The following is a 23,728-nucleotide window of genomic DNA, read 5'->3' on the forward strand; positions in this document are numbered from 1 at the left end:
AATAAAAATGGCTTTTTGTCAGATAAGAGATATAAACTGGTGAGATTCTCACATTCATTCAATAAATATTTGTTGGATGCCTTCTGGTGTGAAACTCAGTTCTGGGCCCTGGGAATACAAAATGAATAAGGCTTAGTCCCTGCTTCAAGGTCACAGTCTACTGGAGTGAGAGAGATAATGTAAACAGAGACATACAATCCAGCGTGGTAGGTTCTGGGATCAAAAAGAGTCTGTGAGGTCATGGAGAAGAGGACCCTGGGCACAGATTGCAGGATGAAATTAAAAGAGGTCACACTTGAGAATTTTTCAAATGAAGTTTCACACTTTGGAGGCTTCTGTTTCCTCTTTTTGAAATGGGGGGAAGAGAATCAGCCCAGAGTTGTGAGAATTCGACAACATATTACCTAGAGAAAGAATGAGTTGTCAAAGAAAAGTCTCCTCTGATTCAGAAATGAGTGATTCCTAGGCTGTTGCTTCATAACTCTTTGTTACATAAATTGGGGTATGTGCAGGTAATTGGGGATCAGGAAACAACCACTCTGGGGACAATTGCAGGCAATTCTGCAGCCACCTGGCTTAGCTTGAATTCTTGGAAATAGAGCTTCTCTTCGTTTAATAAAAGGATTCATGTACACCTTGTGATTCTGTTCTTTATCCCTGACTTTTCCTGCCAGGCTTATGAATAAGGCTTCAGTCCTATTTCTCCCTCGGAGACTGGCAAGCGGCCCTACCTGCTCCAGCTGGAGGCTGGGCAGTGGAGGCTGGGGAAGCTGTAGATGTCTTCTGCCGCCTGCTGGCTCCCTCTTAGCACCAGTGCAGGGCTGGCTTTGCATGGATTCCTAGGCAATGGAGTCCACCAGGAGAGAAAGTGGGACAGAGAATGTTGCTGCTTTTATTAAAAAGAAAGAGACGAGAAGATGGCAGACAGAAGCTGGTATAGGAGGGCTTTTCCCATCATGGGGGTTTGTGTAAAGACATCACCATCTCAAACATCTAAGCCAGTGATTTTTGTATATAAGTTTGTTTTGTTCAGGGAGAACACAGCTGTGCTTTTTATTTATTTGTTTGTTTGTTTATTTATTTATTTTGCGGTACGTGGGCCTCTCACTGTTGTGGCCTCTCCCGTTGCGGAGCACAGGCTCCGGACGCGCAGGCTCAGCGGCCATGGCTCACGGGCCCAGCCGCTCCGTGGCATGTGGGATCTTCCTGGACCGGGGCACGAACCCGCGTCCCCTGCATCGGCAGGCGGACTCTCAACCACTGCGCCACCAGGGAAGCCCTATTTTTATTTTTATTTTTAGATCATTGTCTCACAAAGCTTATCAACTAAGTTAATGCCGCATCTGTATAGACTCATTTGAAGGAAACAGAAGAAACCCCTGCCAGTGGGAATTGAGATGAGGGTAAGGAGGCAGGAAGAGGGAAGGGACAGGAGAAACATTTCATAGTAAACTGACTCATTGGTTCAGCTGACATTTTTTGATAGACCTACTATTTACACGGCTCCGATTCAGTTGCCTGGGATACAAAAGTGAGTAATATTGGGTCCCTTCTCTTTAGGAGATAAGAATCTATCGGGGAGCAGCTAAATAAGTGGATAATTAAGTAAATGGAAAATTAAATAGCGATTACAAGTACTGTGATCAGGTACTGCTGTAAAGGAGTCTAGGAGAACACAGAAGAGGAGTACGTATCTAAATCGAACTGGTAGCTGCAATGTTAGAAAATATTTACTGGAGAAGGTGGCACGAGCTGAATTTGAAGTAGTGATCGATTGGAGACAGTGGGGAGAAGGGCGTTCCAGCTACGGGGAGCACCACCTCTCACACACAGCATCACCCACTACCACCGCTGCCTCAAGAAGCTGAGACCTCTAGAATCAAAGCGGGAGAAAGTTGTTAAAATATTAGGTCTTAGACAACAAGCAATTGACTCAGTCCAGGGCGATCTGCTGAGGCAGGCAGAATCACAGGGGACAGCAGCATACAGAATCCTGGACGTCAGAGAGCAGGACTTGGGGGTGGGGGGAGTGTCTCTGATCCTAGAAAAAAGGCCACCTTCAATACTGTTTCAATCCCTATGCTGGCTGTGGGCAGGTCCCGTCAACTATTCAGAAACTTGTGCATGACATCCTCTCAGTCTATCTGAAACTTCTCAGTGACGTCATCCGAATGTTGAAGTAACTGTAAGCTCAAAGGTATCACTTAAAATGTTATTTAAAATTAGAAATTTAGTGACCCACAATAGGGAAAATGCCTGAGGAAGTTCGGCACAAATTCTGGATGAACCATTAAGTTCCATGGGCATGGAAAATGATAATTCTGAAAATTGCACACTATGAGAAAAAAAATCACGATTCAAGCCTGCAGGAAAAATATTAACACTCAGAAAGAAAATACTAACCTGCTAATATTTTTTCTCTATTGTTTATATTTTATATAACATTTTTATTTACTTTTATAATAGTATTTTTTAATGTAAAGAAGCCTAAAAGTGAAAAATGAGTCTTTATTAAGGCAGGGCCAAAAATTACTCTAAATAAATAATGACCCCATTTGTATGTTCGCTTCCGATATTTCAGATTCTGTTTTTTCCCTAATTGTATTTCAGTTTATGCGGCATGTTCGTTTTGCTTGTTAAGCCTGTCCTCCGTCTTCCCCTTGCCCACTCCCCTCTTCCCACCCTGGATCTGTGGGACGTATTGTGATGTCTGCCCACTAATTTTGCTGTGACTGGAGCTGGTGTCTGGTTGGTGATTCATGTTTGTTCCTAAGTTGTACATCTGTGTTGGTTGCTTTGAAACAGTGCCCCAGGGAATATGAAAGGCCATTTGTCTCCCTGAAACTGCTTCTTTGCCCCAGAGAATTCTTCCTTGGCTTTTTCTGAATTCCCGCAAGCTCTTCTATGAGTTTAGGCAGGGTAAAGAAGAAAGAAAAAGAAGAAAACAAAGGAAAGCAGCATGGAGGGAGTTTTAGTGTCCGGGCCTAGTCCCTGCTTACCTGGCAGGACTAAACCTCCTGGTGCTCCTGCTAACACTGGGGGCAGATGCTTTGTGACATCTACATAAAGGGTAATACTTGTGGACTTACTTTCTGCCCACTAGGAATGCCTGCAGCAGGAAAGAGGGCAGAGTGAGCCTTGGTGGAAACCCTCAATGGAAAATGTTCTGAGAGCTTGGTAGGCATACCCACTTGGCACCTCTTCTAAGATTTTAGCACAGATATACACAGCAGTGGCATTCATAATATGTAATGACTGGTACCACATGGGCACAGACCACCATGCTGAAGCTAGAGGCCCGCTGCTGTTCCAGTCATCAGCAGATCCTGGACGGTCTGGGGCAGTGACTGGCTGCCAACTGTTACAAAAGCATTTCAGGGACTCTCCTGGCTGTCCAGTGGTTAAGACTTTTCCTTCCAGTGCAGGGGGTGCAGGTTCAATCCCTGGTTGGAAAGCTGAGATCCCACATGCCTCGGGGTTAAAAAACCAAAACATAGGGCTTCCCTGGTGGCGCAGTGGTTGAGAGTCCGCCTGCCGATGCAGGGGACACGGGTTCGTGCCCCGGTCCGGGAGGATCCCACATGCCGCGGAGCGGCTGGGCCTGTGAGCCATGGCCGCTGGGCCTGCGCGTCCGGAGCCTGTGCTCCGCGATGGGAGAGGCCACGGCAGTGAGAAGCCCACGTACCGCAAAAAAATAAATAAATAAAACAGAAGCAATAGTGTAACAAATTCAATAAAGACTTTAAAAATGGTCCACATCAAAAAAAAAAAGTATTTCAATGTTTTAATAGCCATAAAGGCTGTACAGATAGATACCAAATGAATTACAACATGATTACTCATGAAATTTCAAAGCTTATTTATGCCCACTCTTTTTTTTTTTTTTTTTTTTTTTGCGGTTCGCGGGCCTCTCACTGTTGTGGCTTCTCCCGTTGCGGAGACGCGCAGGCTCAGCGGGCATGGCTCATGGGCCCAGCCGCTCTGCGGCATGTGGGATCTTCCCGGACCGGGGCACGAACCCCTGTCCCCCACATCGGCAGGCGGACTCTCAACCACTGCGCCACCAGGGAAGCCCTATGCCCACTCTTAAGCTTTATGTAGTCCCATCTTTACCTTTTAAGAGCCTTCCCTCTTTGTCCTTAAAAAGAGTTCAGAGCCAGCATCAAGTCCTAGTTCTACAAGCTCTGGGTGGCACAAAGGAGTCCTTATCCACAAAGGAGCTCTTTTATTTTGCTCAGCAACTAGTACAGATCTCACCCAAGGAAACTGTGCAAGTCAGCTTACGTTATATTTTCACTTGCTGCAATGTATTTGCCTTACAACATAGCTCTACCTCCAGGCAGGCTGGCAAACAGGCTGAAATGTGTGAGTGATTGCCCACCTGCCTGCTTGCCTGCAGTCTCTGAAAGACAGTCCCATCCCAGACCGTGAGCCTGCTGTGAAAATCCATCTGCAGTACCGTGAAAGCCCAAATACATACATTGGGTTGTTATGGCTCTTCCTTGTTCTCTTAACTGGAGGTTCTCACTTGCTGCTTCTTATCAGACACCTGGAGTTTGTGGGTTGGCTAAAAGCAGCTTCTCGGAATGGTCTCCAGGGAAGGATTATGACCCTGAATTCTTTCATTTCTTCTTTCCCTGTTTCAGTGAAACCTACAGCCTCTGGGTAATTTACTGCCTCCCCTGTCTTCGTCCAAGGTAACAGCCAAGGTTGCTCATAATCCGATTGACTCTCTACATACCAAACACACGTTTCGCTTCAATATAGAGACTGAGGGGAAACTGCACTCAGTGATCCAGTGAGCCGTTCTGGAGTTCTGTGATTACTGAAGTCTGAGGTTGTCGAAGCCTGAATTGGAAGACTTGGGTCTTGCAATTCTTACTGTACAGTTACTAGCCTGTGATTTTGAGCTGGTGTTTAAAATCTCTCTAAGCCTCATTTTCCTCAAATGTAGACTGAGATCACAGGGTCGTGATAAGGGTTGTAAATGGAATGATAGATCAGAAAGCAATTTATAAACTAAAAAAATATACGCAAAATCCACCCCAAGAGAGAAGGCTATAAGAACTAGTGAACGAAAAGAACCACAAATGTAGAAATAAATTATGGCAGCTGGATGAGTATAAAGGAAGCCCACTGCTGTGGTCCAGCTTGGAAAAGAGAGCATCCTTAGCCCCGTACCTTCTCCAACACCTTTCTGCAGAGCTTTAGTCAGAGAGCAGTGAGTGGTCTAGAGAAATACTAGGCAAGAGGGTTACTGTCAATCTGAGGCTAAGGGAGGTTGTGCATGCAGGAAAAATGCATAGGGGATGGTGGAGAGCATGGGAAGGACACAGTGCCTAAAGTAACACCAGGACCAGGAGAGAGAAAACAACAGCCAAAATATCTACTGCTCCCACCTGTGTGTTCATTGATCAGAGCTTGTTCAAATAATTCTGGACTTGAGGGTACATTTCCAGAGTGAGGTAGACTGACCAGAAATCTCAATGGCACTCCTCTGCCAGAGTCAGTAGCTGTATCCTCCTCCAGAGAGAAAGCGCTGCAACCCTGGAGGGCTATTCGGCATTACTAGATTAATTAAGTCATTGTGTGTGCTTAAACTTGGATATGAATATTAAGTGTCAGACTGGGCCTCCGGTTTAATCAGCTAGTGCATGTTTTCAGGATAGCACTTTGTTCCTGAAACATTCAGAAATGTGCACATTGTATCGTTAATGAGACTGTGATATTTATTTATGGCAGGAAGAAGCCTCCCAGCTAAGAAGACTCATTCAAGTGATAGTTGAGTGTCTGGCACTTAGAGCAGTGTTAGATGCTATATCTGGAGTCGCTTATTATCAACAGTTTATTTTATGAATTTGTCAATGTTGCTCATGCCGCTGAAAGGCCATGGGACTTTGCTCCCAGGGTCAAATCCTGGCTCCAGTCTCTGCGGATGACTGAACTTCTGTGGGACTGTTCCGTTTGTATAAAATGAGAATGACTGCAACTCAGAGCTATTTGGAGCCTTAAAACTTTCCATGAAGTGTGAAGTGCTATGTAAAGTGCCTGGCACGCATGGGTTCTCCATGTATGTATGTCAGATGCCCTTCTCTATGTTTCTCATGTGACCACTTTTCTTCTTTCTCTTTAAGCTTTGATGTGGAAAATGGCCCTTCCCCAGGTCGGAGCCCGCTGGATCCCCAGGCCAGCTCTTCCTCTGGGCTGGTGCTTCATGCCACCTTTCCCGGGCACAGCCAGCGCAGAGAGTCCTTTCTCTACAGATCAGACAGTGACTATGACTTGTCACCAAAGGCGATGTCGAGAAACTCTTCACTTCCAAGCGAGCAGTAAGTACGAGCTGTCTGGCTCCCAGTTTCACACTTACCTCAACTTTAACCCCATCACATCAGAGCAGCAGCACTGCTCCCCTTTAACCCACAGGGAAGAGGGAGGAGAAAAATGAACAAAGCAGAGGTGACAACAATGACCACCTTAAGGATATCAATGCTCTCTTGCATGAGAAATATGTAGCCGGGGTTCCCAAGAGTGTTTAAAACCTCAGGCAACTGTGTTTGATTTACTTCGGTTATTGACACTTAAAAAATATTATTATTATTTGGCTTCATTTCCTGAACTGCTGAATTGTTTATGGCATGAGAACCTTAACACTGTTTGCAAACCACACTCAAACTTTCCAAGGCATGCGCAGTTTGCATGAGGCTACAGCAGAGAAGGAAAATGGTGGTTGGTGACACACATCCTGTCTGAGTGGCCTTTGCTGGGTGACATTTAATAAGCTGTCATCTAGTCACGTGTCTGTGTCCCTTCTCTGGAACCTTAACACAATGCCCACTTGTTGCCTGGCTCCTGGGTGAGACAGAACATACTCCACCACCCTATTAAGCATGGCTGATGTTTCTGTTTTGCTGCTATTAATTGGAGATCTCTAATTTTTATTTAAAGAACAACGAGCGGATTGTGTTACTTGTTTATTAAGTTTCTGAAACCAAATAAAATTGGATGCTGGAATTCATGCCTTAAAAGGTCTCTAGGCACATGTACAATTGTATTTAACATCATATGTTATAAAAATATCAGTAGCTCTCTAAAGTCTCCAGCCTGGAAAATTCCACTGGGCTCTCTTCTGCTGTTGGAAAGGCAGCTAAAAAGGGTCACCCTCTTGTGAAAGGGGCAGGGGGCATTTTAAAGCTACCAATAAAAAGTATTCCCCAGGGGGCTTCCCTGGTGGCGCAGTGGTTGAGAGTCCGCCTGCCGATGCAGGGGACACGGGTTCGTGCCCCGGTCCGGGAAGATCTCACATGCCGCGGAGCGGCTGGGCCTGTGAGCCATGCCCACTGAGCCTGCGCGTCCGGAGCCTGTGCTCCGCAACGGGAGAGGCCACAACAGTGAGAGGCCCACGTAACCGCAAAAAAAAAAAAAAAAGTATTCCCCAGGGCATTTCCGCCAGCTAATTTTAACAGAGGCACCCATGCTCTAAAATATTTCAATCATTGGGTGGACCAAAATTCATTTATTCACTCATTTGGCAAAAATTTACTGAAGTTCTCCTATGTGCCATGCAGTGTGCCAGGCTTTGGGCATAAAAGGTGAGCAGAACAGTGGGAAAAAATCACAGATGCTTTAAAAACAGACATTATTCTCTAAAAGTTTGCATACTCTCAGGGAGGTTACAGTTAAATAAGAAAGATAAGAGGAACACTGCTACTGTGTGTAAGGAAACATTTAGTGAGTGCTTACTATAGGGCCCTGTTCATTTACATACGTTATCTCTTTTAATCTTTACAAAAGTCTCGTCAGGTAGGCACCATTATTATCTCCACTCTATAGATGATGAACCGAAGACTGAGAAATGAGAAACCTTCCCCTCCCCCATGATTCTATGCCATGCTATATACCTTGATGTAGCTAAGAAAGACCATAGGCAAAACTTTGGGACTTTATTTACCTATGTTCTTCAAACTGCAAAGTAGAACCTCTCCTATCAGGTAGAAAACATGAGTGGAGTAGAGGTAACCTCCTTGCTGTAGATCATGTAGAACCAAGGAAGTTTCTGACCAAGGTTTGGATGGGGGCTTTGACAGTGAACATCCCTGGAATTCTCTCTTCCACCAAAACAAACAGCTTTCTAGACTCCCCCGAGGGAGAGCATAGGAGATGTGTTGAGCTGAAGTAATTAGAGCTTCATTCACATAGTGCTTCACTGGTGAAAGACTAGCTTTGGAAGGCAGCTAATGCCTCCTCCCAGCCCCCAGACTCCTGACAAACAGCCTGATGCATCTCAGCGTCACTCAGAGGCTTCCCAGCAGGTTCTAACCAAATTTCAGATTAAACTCCAGTGATTCCTTACTTAGGACAAAAAGGTTGTAGAAATTTTGAACATGAAGAGACTTTCAAGACCACAGTCCAACTCAGTCTATAGCTGTAGAAACAGACATCTAGTTCTGAACGACTCTGCGTTCAGGTCCCTAATACTAATGGTTACCCTCTTTTCAATTTTACCAACCAGGAAAAATTCTCCCCTAACTTTAGAACCTACATAGAGTTGCCAACTTTAGATTTAGGCAAGTAAGGATTATATATGTAAGTTAACTAGTATCATTCTCCCTTAAAAAAAAAAAGAGCGAGTACCTTCAAGATGGTGGAGGAGTAGGATGTGGAGATCACCTTGCTCCCCACAAATACATCAAAAATACATCTACACGTGGAACAACTCCTACAGAACACCTACCGAAGGCTGGCAGAAGACCTCACACTTCCCAAAAGGGTCTGGGTTCTCTGGGACATTGGACCAGAGACCTGGACATTGGACCACCAGAGACCTCCAGGCCCCACATAACATCAATTGGAGAAAGCTCTCGCAGGGTCTGCCGTCTCAATGCTAAGATGCATCGCAACTCATAAAACAGCAAGCTCCAGTGCTGGATACCCCATACCAAACAACTAGCAAGACAGGAACACAACCCCACCCATTATCAGAGAGGCTACCTAAAATCATAAAAGGGGCACAAACACCCCAAAACACACCACCGGACGTGGTCCTGCACAGCAGAAAGATAAGATCCAGCCTCATCCTCTGATCACAGGCACTAGTCTCCTCCACCAGGAAGCCTACACAACCCACTGAAACAACCTTAACCACTGGGGGTGGACACCAAAAACAAGGGGAACTACAAACTTGCAGCCTGTGAAAAGGAAACCCCAGACACAGTAAGTTAAGCAAGATGAGAAGACACAGAAATACACAGCAGATGAAGGAGCAAGGTAAAAACCCACCAGACCAAACAAATGAAGAGGAAATAGGCAGTTAACCTGAAAAAGAATTCAGAGTAATGATAGTAAAGATGATCCAAAATCTTGGAAATAGAATGGAGAAAATACAAGAAACGTTTAACAAGGACCTAGAAGAACTAAAGAGCAAACAAACAATGATGAGCAACACAATAAATGAAATTAAAAATGTTCTAGAAGGAATCAATATCAGAAAAACTGAGGCAGAAAAACGGATAAGTGACCTGGAAGATAAAATAGTGGAAATAACTACCGCAGAGCAGAATAAAGAAAAAAGAATGAAAAGAATGAGGACAGTCTCAGAGACCTCTGGGACAACTTTAAATGTGCCAATATTCGAATTATAGGGGTCCCATAAGAAGAAGAGAAAAAGAAAGGGACTGAGAAAATATTGGAAGAGATTATTGTTGAAAACTTCCCTAATATGGGAAAGGAAATAGTCAATCAAGTGCAGGAAGCACAGAGAGTCCCATACAGGGTAAATCCAAGGAGAAACATGCCAAGACACATATTAATCAAACTATCAAAAATTAAATACAAAGAAAAGAATATTAAAAGCAGCAAGGGAAAAATGACAAATAACATACAAGGGAACTCCCATAAGGTTAACAGCTGATCTTTCAGCAGAAACTCTGCAAGCCAGAAGGAAGTGGCAGGACATATATAAATTGATGAAAGGGAAAAACCTACAACCAAGATTACTCTACCCAGCAAGGATCTCATTCAGATTCAACAGAGAAATTAAAACCTTTACAGACAAGCAAAAGCTAAGAGAATTCAGCACCACCAAACCAGCTTTACAACAAATGCTAAAGGAACTTCTCTAGGAGGAAACAAAAGAGAAGGAAAAGACCTACAATAACAAACCTAAAATAATTAAGAAAATGGTAATAGGAACATACATATTGATAATTACCTTAAATGTAAATGGATTAAATGTTCCAACCAAAAGACATAGACTGGCTGAATGGATACAGAAACAAGATCCATAAATATGCTGTCTACAAGACACCCACTTCAGGCCTAGGGACACATACAGAGTGAAAGTGAGGGGATGGAAACAGATATTCCATGCAAATGGGAATCAAAAGAAAACTGAAGTAGTAACTCTCATATCAGACAAAATAGATTTTAAAATAAAGAATGTTACAAGAGACAAAGAAGGACACTACATAATGATCAAAGGATCAATCCAAGAAGAAAATATAACAATTGTAAATATTTTTTCACCCAACATAGGAGCACCCCATTACATTAGGCAAATGCTAACAGCCATAAAACGGGAAATCGACAGTAACACAATAATAATAAGGGACTTTAACACCCCACTTTCACCAATGGACAGATCATCCAAAATGAAAATAAATAAGGAAACACAAGCTTTAAATGAGACATTAAACAAGATGAACTTAATTGATATTTATAGGACATTCCATCCAAAAACAACAGAATACACTTTCTTCTCAACTGTGCATGAAATATTCTCCAGGATAGACCATATCTTGGGTCACAAATCAAGCCTTGGTAAATTTAAGAAAATTGAAATTGTATCAAGTATCTCTTCTGACAACAGTGCTATAAGACTAGATATCAATTACAGGGAGAAAAACTGTAAAATATACAAACACATGGAGGCTAAACAATATGCTACTAAATAACCAAGAGATCACTGAAGAAATCAAAAAATCCCTAGAAACAAATGACAATGAAAACATGATGGCCCAAAACCTATGGGATGCAGCAAAAGCAGTTCTAAAAGGGAAGTTTATGGCAATACAATCCTACCTCAAGAAACAAGAAACAACTCAAATAAACAACCTAACCTTACACCTAAAGCAATTAGAAAGGAGATTTGTTCAAGATGGCAGAGTAGAACCACATGCTCTCACTCCCTCTAGCAGGAACACCAGAATCACAACTAACTGCTGAACAGTCATCAACAGAAAGACACTGGAACTCACCAGAAAAGATACCCCACATCCAAAGACAAAGGAGAAGCCACAATGAGATGGTAGGAGGGGTGCAATCACAATAAAATCAAATCCCGTAACTGCTGGGTGAGTGACTCACAAACTGGAGAACACATACTACAGAAGTCCACCCACTAGAGTGAAGGTTCTGAGCCCCATGTCAGGCTTCCCAATCTGGGGCTCCAGCAACGGGAGGAGGAATTCCTAGAGAATCAGACTTTGAAGGCTAGCGGGATTTGATTGCAGGACTTTGACAGGACTGGGGGAAAGAGAAACTCCACTCTTGGAGGGCACACACAAAGTAGTGTGCACACCAGGACCCAGGGGAAGAAGCAGTGACCCCATAGGAGACTGAACCAGACCTACATGCTAGTGTTGGAGAGTCTCCTGCAGAGGCAGGGGGTGGCTGTGTCTCACTGTGAGGACAATGACACTGGCAGCAGAAGTTCTGGGAAGTACTACTTGGTGTAAGCCTTCCCAGAGTCTGCCATGAGCCCCACCAAAGAGCCCGGATAGGCTCCAGTGTTGGGTCACATCAGGCCAAACAACCAACAGGGAGGGAACCCAACCCCACCCATCAGCAGACAGGCGGATTAAAGTTTTACTGAGCTCTGCCCACCAGAGCAACACACAGCTCTACCCACAACCAGTCCCTCCCATCAGGAAACTTGCACAAGCCTCGTAGATAGCCTCATCCACGGGAGGGTAGAGAGCAGAAGCAAGAAGAACTACAATCCTGCAGCCTGTGGAACAAAAACCACATTCAAAGAAAGATAGACAAGATAAAAAGGCAGAGGGCTATGTACCAGATGAGGCAACAAGATAAAACCCCAGAAAAACAACTAATGAAGTGAAGACAGGCAACCTTCCAGAAAAAGAATTCAGAATAAAGATGGTGAAGATGATCCAGGACCTCGGAAAATGAATGGAGGCAAAGATCAAGAAGATGCAAGAAATGTTTAACAAACATCTAGAAGAATTAAATAACAAACAAACACAGATAAACACTACAATAATTGAAATGAAAAATGCACTAGAAGGAATCAAGAGCAGAATAACTGAGGCAGAAGAACGGATACGTGACCTGCAAGACAGAATGGTGGAATTCACGGCTGCAGAACAGAATAAAGAAAACAGAATGAAAAGAAATGAAGACAGCCCAAGAGGTCTCTGGGACAACATTAAATGCAACAACATTCACATTATAGGGGTCCATAATGAGAAGAGAGTGAGAAAGGACCTGAGGAAATATTTGAAGAGATTATAGTCGAAAATTTCCCTAACATGGGAAAGGAAATAGCCACCCATGTACAGGAAGTGCAGAAAATCCCATATAGGATAAACCCAGGGAGGAACATGCTGAGACACATAGTAATCAAGTTGGCAAAAATTAAAGACAAAGAAAAATTATTGAAAGCAGCAAGGGAAAAATGACAAATAATATACAAGGGAACTCCCATAAGGTTAACAGCTGATTTCTCAGCAGAAACTCTACAAGCCAGAAGGGAGTGGCATGACATATTTAAAGTAATGAAAGGGAAGAACCTACAACCAAGATTACTCTACCTGGCAAGGATCTCATTCAGATTCGCTAGAGAAATCAAAACTTGCTTGACAAACAAGCAAAAGCTAAGAGGATTCTGCCCCACCAAACCAGCTCTACAACAAATGCTAAAGAAACTTCTCTAAATGGGAAACACGAGAAGAAAAGGACCTACAAAACCAAACCCAAAACAATTACAAAAATGGTCATAGGAACATACATATCAATAATTACCTTAAACATGAATGGATTAAATGCTCCAACCAAAAGACACAAGCTTGCTGAATGGATACAAAAACAAGACCCATATATATGCTGTCTACAAGGGAACCACTTTAGACCGAGCAACACATACAGACTGAAAGTGAGGGGATGGAAAAAGATATTCAATGCAAGTGGAAATCAAAAGAAAGCTGGAGTAACAATACTCATATTAGATAAAATAGACTTTAAAATAAAGAATGTTACAAGAGACAATGAAGGAGACTACATAATCATCAAGGGATCAACCCAAGAAGAAGATATAACAATTATAAATATATATACACCCAACATAGGAGCACCTCATTACATAAGGCAACTGCTAACAGCTGTAAAGGAGGAAACCGACAGTAACACAATAATAGTGGGGGACTTTAACACCTCAGTTACACCAATGGATGGATCATGCAAACAGAAAATTAATAAGGAAACAGAAGCTTTAAATGACACAGTAGACCAGATAGATTTAATTGATATTTATAAGACATTCCATCCAAAAACAGCAGATTACACTTTCTCTCAAGTGCGCACGGAACACTCTCCAGGATAGATCACATCTTGGGTGACAAATCAAGCCTCAGTAAATTTAAGAAAATTGAAATCATATCAAGCATCTTTTCTGACCACAATGCTATGAGATTAGAAATGAATTACAGAGGAAAAAACATAAGAAACACAAACATATGGAGGTTAAACAATACGTTACTAAATAACCAAGAGATCACTGAAAAAATCAAAGGGGAAATCAAAAAATACCTAGAGACAAATGATAATGAAAACACGACGATCCAAAACCTGTGGGATGCAGCAAATGCAGTTATAAGAGGGAAGTTTATAGCTATGCAGACCTACCTCAAGAAACAAGAAAAATTTCAAATAAACAATCTATCCTTACACCTAAAGGATCTGGAGAAAGAAGAACAAACAAAACCCAAAGTTAGTAGAAGGAAAGAAATCATAAAGATCAGAGAATAAATAAATTAAGCAGAAACAAGAGGAAAATAGCAAAGATTCTATAAAACCAAAAGCTGGTTCTTTGAGAAGAGAAACAAAATTGATAGACCATTACCCAGACTCATCAAGAAAAAGAGGGAGAGGACTCAAATCAATAAAATTAGTCATGAAAAAGGAGATGTTACAACAGACACTGCAGAAATACAAAGCATCTGAAGAGATTACTACGAGCAACTCTATGCCAATAAATGGACAACCTGGAAGAAATGGACAAATTCTTGGAGAGGTATAACCTTCCAAAGGTGAAGCAGGAAGAAATAGAAAATATGAACAGACCTATCACAAGTAAGTAAATTGAAACTGTGATTAAAAATCTTCCAACAAACAAAGTCCAGGACCAGATGGCTTCACAGGTGTATTCTATTAAACATTTAGAGAAGAGCTAACACCCATCCTTCTCAAACTCTTCCAAAAAATTGCAGAGGAAGGAACACTCCCAAACTCATTCTATAAGGCCACCATCACCCTCATACCAAAAACAGACAAAGATACTACAAAAAAAGAAAATTACACACCAATATCACCAATGAATATAGATGCAAAAATCCTCAGCATAAGACTAGCAAACAGAATCCAACAACACATTAAAAGGAACATACACCCTGATCAAGTGGGTTTATCCCAGGCATGCAAGGATTCTTCAATATACACAAATCAATCAATATGATACACTATATTAACAAATTGAAGAATAAAAACCATATGATCATCTCAATAGATGCAGAAAAAGCTTTTGACAAAATTCAACACCCATTTATCATAAAAGCTCTCAAGAAAGTGGGCATAGAGAGAACCTACCTCAACATAATAAAGGCCATATATGACAAACCCACAGCAAACATCATTCTCCATGGTGAAAAACTGAAAATATTTCCTCTAAGATCAGGAACAAGGCAAGGATGTCCACTCTCATCACTATTATTCAACATACTTTTGGAAGTCCTAGCCACAGCAATCACAGAAGAAAAAGAAATAAAAGGAATACAAATTGGAAAAGAAAAAGTAAAACTGTCACTGTTTGGAGATGACGTGATACTATACATAGAGAATCCTAAAGATGCCACCAGAAAACTACTAGAGCTAATCAATGAATTTGGTATACTAGCAGGATACAAAATTAATGAACAGAAATCTCTTGCATTCCTATACACTAATGATGAAAAATCTGAAAGAGAAATTAAGGAAGGACTCCCATTTACCATTGCAACAAAAAGAAAAAACAATACCTAGGAATAAACCTACCTAGAGAGACAAAAGAGCTTTATGCAGAAAACCATAAGACACTGTTGAAAGAAATTAAAGATGATACCAACAGATGGAGAGATATACCATGTTCTTGGATTGGAAGAATCAATATTGTGAAAAAGACTATACTACCCAAAGCAATCTACAGATTCAATGCAATCCCTATTAAACTACCAGTGGCATTTTTTACAGAACTAGAACAAAAACTCTTAAAATTTGTGTGGAGACAAAGAAGACCCCGAATAGCCAAAGCAGTCTTGAGGGAAAAAAACAGAGCTGGAGGAATCAGGCTCCCTGACTTCAGACTATACTACAAAACTACAGTAATGAAGACAATATGGTACTGACACAAAAACAGAAACACAGATCAATGGAACAAGATAGAAAGCCCAGAGATAAACTCCCATGCATCTATGGTCAACTAATCTATGACAAAGGAGGCAAGGATATACAATGGAGAAAAGACAGTCTCTTCAATAAGTGGTGCTGGGAAAACTGGAGAGCTACATGGAAATGAATGAAATTAGAACACTCCCTAACACCATACACAAAAATAAACTCAAAATGTATTAGAGACCTAAATGTAAGACCAGAAACTATAAAACTCTTAGAGGAAAACATAGGAAGAACACTCCTTGACATAAACCACAGCAAGATCTTTTTTGATCCACCTCCTAGAGTAATGGAAATAAAAACAAAAATAAACAAATGGGACCTAGTAAAACTTAAAAGCTTTTGCAAAGCAAAGGAAACAAGACAAAAAGACAACCCTCAGAATGTGAAAAATATTTGCAGATGAATCAACGGACGAAGGATTAATCTCTGAAATACATAAACAGCTCATGCAACTCAATATCAAAACAACAAACAACCCAATCAAAAAACGGGCAGAATACCTAAATAGACATTTCTCCAAAGAGGACATACAGATCCCAGGAAGCACATGAAAAGCTGCTCAACATCACTAGCTATTACAGAAATGCAAATCAATACTATAATGACGTATCACCTCACACCAGTTAGAATGGGCATCATCAGAAAATCTACAAATAACAAATGCTGGAGAGGGTGTGGAGAAAAGGGAACCCTCTTGCATTGTTGGTGGGAATGTAAACTGATACAGCCACTATGGAGAACAGTATGGAGGTTCCTTCAAAAACTATAAATAGAATTGCCGTATTACCCAACAATCCCACGACTGGGCATATACCCAGAGAAAACCATAATTCAAAAAGACACATGCACCCCAATGTTCATTGCAGCACTATTTACAATAGACAGGTCATGGAAGCAACCTAAATGCCCATTGACAGATGAATGGATAAGGAAGATGTGGTACATATATACAATGGAATATTAATCAGCCAAAAAGGAACAAAATTGGGTCATTTGTAGAGATGTGGATGAATCTAGAGACTGTCATACAGAGTGAAGTAAGTCAGAAAGAGAAAACCAAATATCACATATTAAAGCATATATGTGGAATCTAGAAAAATGGTACAGATGATCCGGTTTGCGGGGCAGAAATTGAGACACAGATGTAGAGAACAAACGTATGGACAAGGGGGGAAGGCAGCGGGGGGTGGGGGTGGGGGTGGTGGGATAAATTGGGAAATTGGGATTGACATGCTTACACTGATGTGTATAAAAAGGATGACAAATAAGAACATGTTGTATAAAAAAATAAATAAAATAAAATTCAAAAGAAAAAAAAAAGCAATTAGAGAAAGAAGAACAAAAACCCCCCAAAGTTACCAGAAGGAAAGAAATCATAAAGATCAGATCAGAAATAAATGAAAAAGAAATGAAGGAAACAATAGCAAAGATCAATAAAACTACAAGCTGGTTCTTTGAGAAGATAAACAAAATTGATAAACCATTATCCAGACTCATCAGGAAAAAAAGGGAGAAGACTCAAATCAACAGAATTAGGAATGCAAAAGAAGTAACAACTGACACTGCAGAAATATGAAAGATCATGAGTGATTACTACAAGCAACTATATGCCAATAAAATGTACATCCTGGAAGAAATGGACCAATTCTTAGAAAAACACAACCTTCTGAGACTGAATCAGGAAGAAATAGAAAATATAAACAAACCTATCACAAGCACTGAAATTGAAACTGTGATTAAAAATCTTCCAACAAACAAAAGCCCAGGAATATGTGGTTTCACAGGTGAATTCTATCAAACATTAAGAGAAGAGCTAACACCTATCCTTCTCAAACTCTTCCAAAATATAGCAGAGGGAGAAACACTCCCAAACTCATTCTACAAGGCCACCATCACCCTGATACCAAAACCTGAAAAACATGTCACACACGCACAAAATAAATTACAGACCAATATCACTAATGAACATAGATGCAAAAATCCTCAACAAGCAAACAGAATCCAACAGCACATTAAAAGGATCATACACCATGATCAAATGGGTTTTATCCCAGGAATGCAAGGATTCTTCAATATATGCAAATCAATCAATGTGATATACCACATTAACAAACTGAAGAATAAAAACCATATGATCATCTCAGTAGATGCAGAAAAAGCTTTTGACAAAATTCAACACCCATTTATGATAAAAAAAAAAAACCCTCCGGAAAGTAGGCATAGGGGGAACTTACCTCAACATAATAAAGGCCATATATGACAAACTCACAGCCAACACCATTCTCAATGGTGAAAACTGAAACCATTTTCTCTAAGATCAGGAACAAGACAAGGTTGTCTCACCACTATTATTCAACATAGTTTTGGAAGTTTTAGCCACAGCCATCAGAGAAGAAAAAGAAATAAAAGGAATCCAAATTGGAAAAGAAGAAGTAAAACTGTCACTGTTTGCAGATGACATGATACTACACATAGATAATCCTAAAGATGCCACCAGAAAACTACTAGAGCTAATTAATGAATTTGTTAAAGTAGCAGGGTGCAAAATTAGTGCACAGAAATCTCTTGCATTCCTATACACTAATGATGAGAAATCTGAAAGAGAAATTAAAGAAATTAAAGAGAAATTAAGAGAAATTAAATCTGAAAGAGAAATCTGAAAGAGAAATTAATAAAATACCTAGGAATAAACCTACCTAAGGAGACAAAAGACCTGTATGCAGAAAACTCTAAGACACTGATGAGAGAAATTAAAGATGATACAAACAGATGGAGAGATATACCCTGTTCTTGGATTGGAGAAATCAACATTGTGAAAATGACTACTACACAAAGCAATCTACAGATTCAATGCAATCCCTATCAAACTACCACTGACAATTTTCACAGAACTAGAACAAAAAATTTCACAATTTGTATGGAAACACAAAAGACCCCAAATAGCCAAAGCAATCTTGAGAAAGAAAAACGGAGCTGGAGGAATCAGGCTCCCTGACTTCAGACTATACTACAAAGCTACAGTAATCAAGATAGTATGGTACTGGCACAAAAACAGGAATATAGATCAATGGAACAGGATAGAAAGCCCAGAGATAAACCCATGCACATATGGTCACCTTATTTTTGATAAAGGAGGCAAGAATATACAATGAAGAATAGACAGTCTCTTCAATAAGTGGTGCTGGGAAAACTGGACAGCTACACGTAAAAGAATGAAATTAAAACACTCCCTAACACCACGCACAAAAATAAACTCAAAATGGATTAAAGACCAGATTAAGGCCAGACAGTATGAAACTCTTAGAGGAAAACATGGGAAGAACACTCTATGACATAAATTACAGCAAGATCCTTTTTGTCCCTCCTCCTAGAGAAATGGAAATAAAAACAAAAATAAAAAAATGGGAACCTGGGCTTCCCTGGTGGCGCAGTGGTTGAGAGTCCGCCTGCCGATGCAGGGGACAAGGGTTCGTGCCCCGGTCCGGGAAGATCCCATGTGCCGCGGAGCGGCTGGGCCCGTGAGCCATGGCTGCTGAGCCTGCGCGTCCGGAGCCTGTGCTCCGCAACGGGAGAGGCCACAACAGTGAGAGGCCCGTGTACCACAAAAACAAAAAAAAACAAACAAACAAAAAAAAATGGGAACCTAATGAAAGTAAAGTTTAAAGCTTTTGCACAGCAAAGGAAACCATAAACAAGACTAAAAGACAACCCTCAGAATGGGAGAAAGCATTTGCAAGCAAAGCAACGGACCAAGAATTAATCTCCAGAGTTTACAAGCAGCTTATGCAGCTCAATATTAAAAAAACAAACAACCCAATCCAAAAATAGGCAGGACACCTAAATAGACATTTTTCCAAAGAAGATATACAGATTGCCAATACACACATGAAAGGATGCTCAACATCACTAATCATGAGAGAAATGCAAATCAAAACTACAATGAGGTATCACCTCACACCAGTCAGAATGGCCATCATCAAAAAATCCACAAACAATAATTGCTGGAGAGGGTGTGGAGAAAAGGGAACCCTGTTGCTCTTATGGTGGGAATGTAAATTGGTACAGCCACTGTGGAGAACAGTATGGAGGTTCCTTAAAAAACTAAAAATAGAACTACCATATGACCCAGCAATCCCACTACTGGGCATATACTCTGAAAAATATATAAATCAAAAAGAGTCATGTACCACAATGTTCATTGCATCACTATTTCCAATCGCCAGGACATGGAAGCAACCTAACTGTCCATCGACCCATGAATAGGTAAAGAAGATGTGGCACATATATATAATGGAATATTATTCAGCCATAAAAGAAACAAAATTGAGTTATTTGTAGTGAGGTGCATGGACCTAGAGTCTGTCATACAGAGTGAAGTAAGTCAGAAAGAGAAAAAAAAGTACTGTATGCTAACACATATATATGGAATCCAAAAAACAAAACAAAAAAAAAAAATATATATATATCTTAGGAGCAAGACAGGAATAAAGATGCAGATGTAGAGAATGGACTTGAGGACACGGGGAGGGGGAAGGGTAAGCTGGGACGAAGTGAGAGAGTGGCATGGACTTATATATACTACCAAATGTAAAATAGATAGCTACTGCGAAGCAGCCGCATAGCACAGGAAGATCAGCTCAGTGCTTTATGACCACCTAGAGGGGTGGGATAGGGAGGGTGGGAGGGAGATGCAAGAGGGAGGGGATATGGGGATATATGTATATGTATAGCTGATTCACTTTGTTATACAGCAGAAACCAACACAGTACTGTAAAGCAATTATACTCTGATAAAGATATTAAAAAGAAAACAAACCAGAACTTAAAAATATAATAAGGGCACACTTTCGTAATAAAGAATGGTCCTTCCCAAGAAAACACAGTTGTAAACATGATCTCATCCTATCAAAGATACTAATAACAAGATATATTAAAAGCTTTGAGTGAATAAAAATAGCCCAGAATTTTGTTTTGCAAATATTTCAGTATGCCAGTAAAACTTTCATGTGTTTGTCAGTTTAGGAATTTATATTTCTCAACACAACAAGAAGTAGAACTTGAATATCCAGATTCTTCTGAAATTTCATTTTTTCAGGACCATGATGGAAAATCCAGTTTTACACAGGTATTTTGAGCTAACCTGAAGTAATGCTCTCAAAGCTATTTCACCTGATTATTACTCTTCAGGATGATTTGAAATAGAGGAGCAGCAGCCCCTGAACCTCTTACTGCTTCTCCTGCCTTCTACCCATAAAGCCAAGAAAAAGAAGGACAATTACAGATTTCGAGTCTTGACGTGAAGGCTGCTAGATGGGGGCTGCAGCATGTTCCCCGCTCAGGAACCCCTCTCTCCAGAACAGAACCGTCACGAATTTACACACGAGGTAGAAAACTTTGCATAATTCCTCAGCATTAAATCTTAACAGTAGAGACAAAACTAGCTTTTTAAAACTTCTCATCTCAGCTCTTTCAGGAGGAAACATATAGGCAGGGAGAATGAGTGAAAAAGATACTGAGTTAAAAAGTAAATGGAACATTAAAAGTGGCTTTAGCATACAGCAACAAAAGAGAGACTGGAATAATGCTTTCTAGTAAAGAAAACAAGATCACCATTGGGGCTTCCCTGGTGGCACAGTGGTTGAGAGTCCGCCTGCCGATGCAGGGGACGCGGATTTGTGCCCCGGTCCAAGAAGATCCCACATGCCGCGGAGCGGCTGGGCCCCTGAGCCATGGCCGCTGAGCCTGCGCATCCGGAGCCTGTGCTCTGCAATGGGAGAGGCCACAACAGTAAGAGGCCCACATACCACAAAAAAAAAAAAAAATCACCATTGGATCCCAAAAGGAAATTTCACATGCTCTCCTAGATGTGGCAATAATTTATTGGTTTCTGTTTCGTTCTAGTAAAGAATGCTTTCTAGTAAAGAAAACAAGATCACCATTGGATCCCAAAAGGAAATTTCACATGCTTTCCTAGATGTGGCAATAATTTATTGGTTTCTTCCTGTGTCGTAGTCATCTTTAGCGTAATGTCTTTGTATACCAAGGTATAGATTTCCCAATAGGAACATAAAGTACCGGAAACTGGTGAGGCCAGTTAGATTACCCCAAGCTGTGGCGGGAACCACCCTGGACAGAACCAAGTTTTAACTACCTACCAGTAAAGCCACAGGGAAGCAAGAGCCATGTTTCCTTCATTTGGTCATCCCATTTGTAGTCTTACACAGACAAGGAACTTTTTAAAGCCACCATTTGTATGAGATGTAAGTAGTCTCTAGAGAGAGCAGTCAAGGGAAATGAGATCTGAGAACCAAGAGGAAAAGCAGAAATAAGAGCACACTTGAATTTAAGACCTGTTTATTGATGAACTACCAAAAAAGTACAATGTGGTGTCTAAGACTTGAGTTACAGCCATCATACTTACTAGCACCCTGGCTTTAAGACATTGAGTATTTTTTGTAGTGTCTAAATTACCTGTAAATAAAAGCACACGTTTATTAAGCATTTCCTATATACTATTTAAAGTCCTTTACATATTTTAACTCATTTAATCCCTATAACCCCAAGGTAGTTGGTACTGTAATTTTCTTGTCTTAAAGATGAGGACACTGAAGTACAGAGAGGTTAAGTAACCTGCCCAGTAAATGGGGAATCACGGCTTAAATCCAGGGAGTCTAGATGATTAAACCATATGGTTATCCAGTACATAAACAGACTCTAAATCATTATGAAAAATAAAAAGAATGATATGAATCTCTGCTCTGCCTGCTTTTCCAGCTGTTATGAAGATTATATACATCCTTTCTTTTAACAAAAATTTACTTACCTTTAGGCACTTTGCAAACAAATGAGACACTTTCTTTGTCTTCAGGGGAGCTAAAAGATTAGTAAGTCAATAGGCAGTTGTAATACCTTCAGAAAAGGGCAATGTCTATGGAAAGGGATGCACTGGACCTTGAGAGATCTGGCCAGGCAAGGCGAGCAGCCTGCTTCGAGGGGTTACAGCTAAGCTAAAGGAGTTAGCCAGGCAGAAAGGTGTGCAGGAGGAAGGGCTATGCGCTCACTAACTCTCTTGCTGTCAAGAACATCTGGGGGGACCACAGCTCAATATGGCTCAGGCAGAGAACATGAGAGGATGAGGAAGTGGTGAGAGACGAAGCCAGAGAAGTAAGCAGTTCCCTCATCACAAAGGGCCTATGTGAGGAGTTGGCATTTATGCTGCAGACAAGCAGTGGGGGGCTACGAAAGGCTTTGAAACAGGAAAATACATAATCAGATGAATGTTTTTGAAAGATAACTCTGATTACAGTCTAAAGAACAGTTTGGGGGCTTCCCTGGTGGCGCAGTGGTTGAGAGTCTGCCTGCCGATGCAGGGGACACGGGTTCGTGCCCCGGTCCGGGAAGATCCCACATGCCGCGGAGCGGCTGGGCCCGTGGGCCATGGCTGCCGGGCCTGCGCGTCTGGAGCCTGTGCTCCGCAACGGGAGAGGCCACAGCAGTGAGAGGCCCGCGTACCGGAAAAAAAAACAAAAAAAAAAACAGTTTGGAGGGTGGACAAGCCTAAAGATGTTTCCAAGAGCCAAATGGGAAGCTGCTTCGGTAATCTGCATCTTAAAGGATAGGGATCTACATTAGAACAGATCCAGTGGGCGATTAATAAATATTTGCAAGTTAGGATCAGCAGATGTTGGTGGTTGACTGTGGGATGAGGGAAAAGAAGGTTTCAGGCTTGACCAACAAGATAGGTGCTTGCACCATTCCGCAGGGTCAAGAACATACTCTTACCACATGAAATAAGGGACATGAAAATGCTTTGTAAACTGTGAAGTACAATATAAATATTAGTTCTCTTGATTGTAATGGGGGCAGAAATGACTACCCTAAAGAAGTTCTCACCAGCTAGGAAGATAGACATGAAACCTACTATAATGAAATAATGATACCTACTACTAATACGAATAACTATAACTAATGAAAGTGCCTTTATGTGCCTAGCACTGTTGTAAGAGTTG

The 23,728-nt window shown here is 41.1% G+C and overlaps 1 protein-coding gene across 3 annotated transcripts in view; it reads left to right on the forward strand.

The window, feature by feature from the left end:
* Positions 1 to 23,728, forward strand: part of PDE4B (phosphodiesterase 4B) — a 593,994-nt gene that overhangs the window by 446,732 nt on the left and 123,534 nt on the right. For all 3 annotated transcript variants that reach the window (XM_027113997.1, XM_027113998.1, XM_027113999.1), the window contains one exon: positions 6,135 to 6,329. In XM_027113997.1, coding sequence (XP_026969798.1) covers positions 6,135 to 6,329 — 195 coding nt within the window. The remainder of the gene's footprint in view (positions 1 to 6,134; positions 6,330 to 23,728) is intronic.

This window comes from Aethalodelphis obliquidens, unplaced genomic scaffold, assembly GCF_003676395.1.
Source record: "Aethalodelphis obliquidens isolate GAN/ISIS:26980383/991018 unplaced genomic scaffold, ASM367639v1 scaffold13, whole genome shotgun sequence".
Lineage (NCBI taxonomy): Eukaryota > Metazoa > Chordata > Mammalia > Artiodactyla > Delphinidae > Aethalodelphis > Aethalodelphis obliquidens.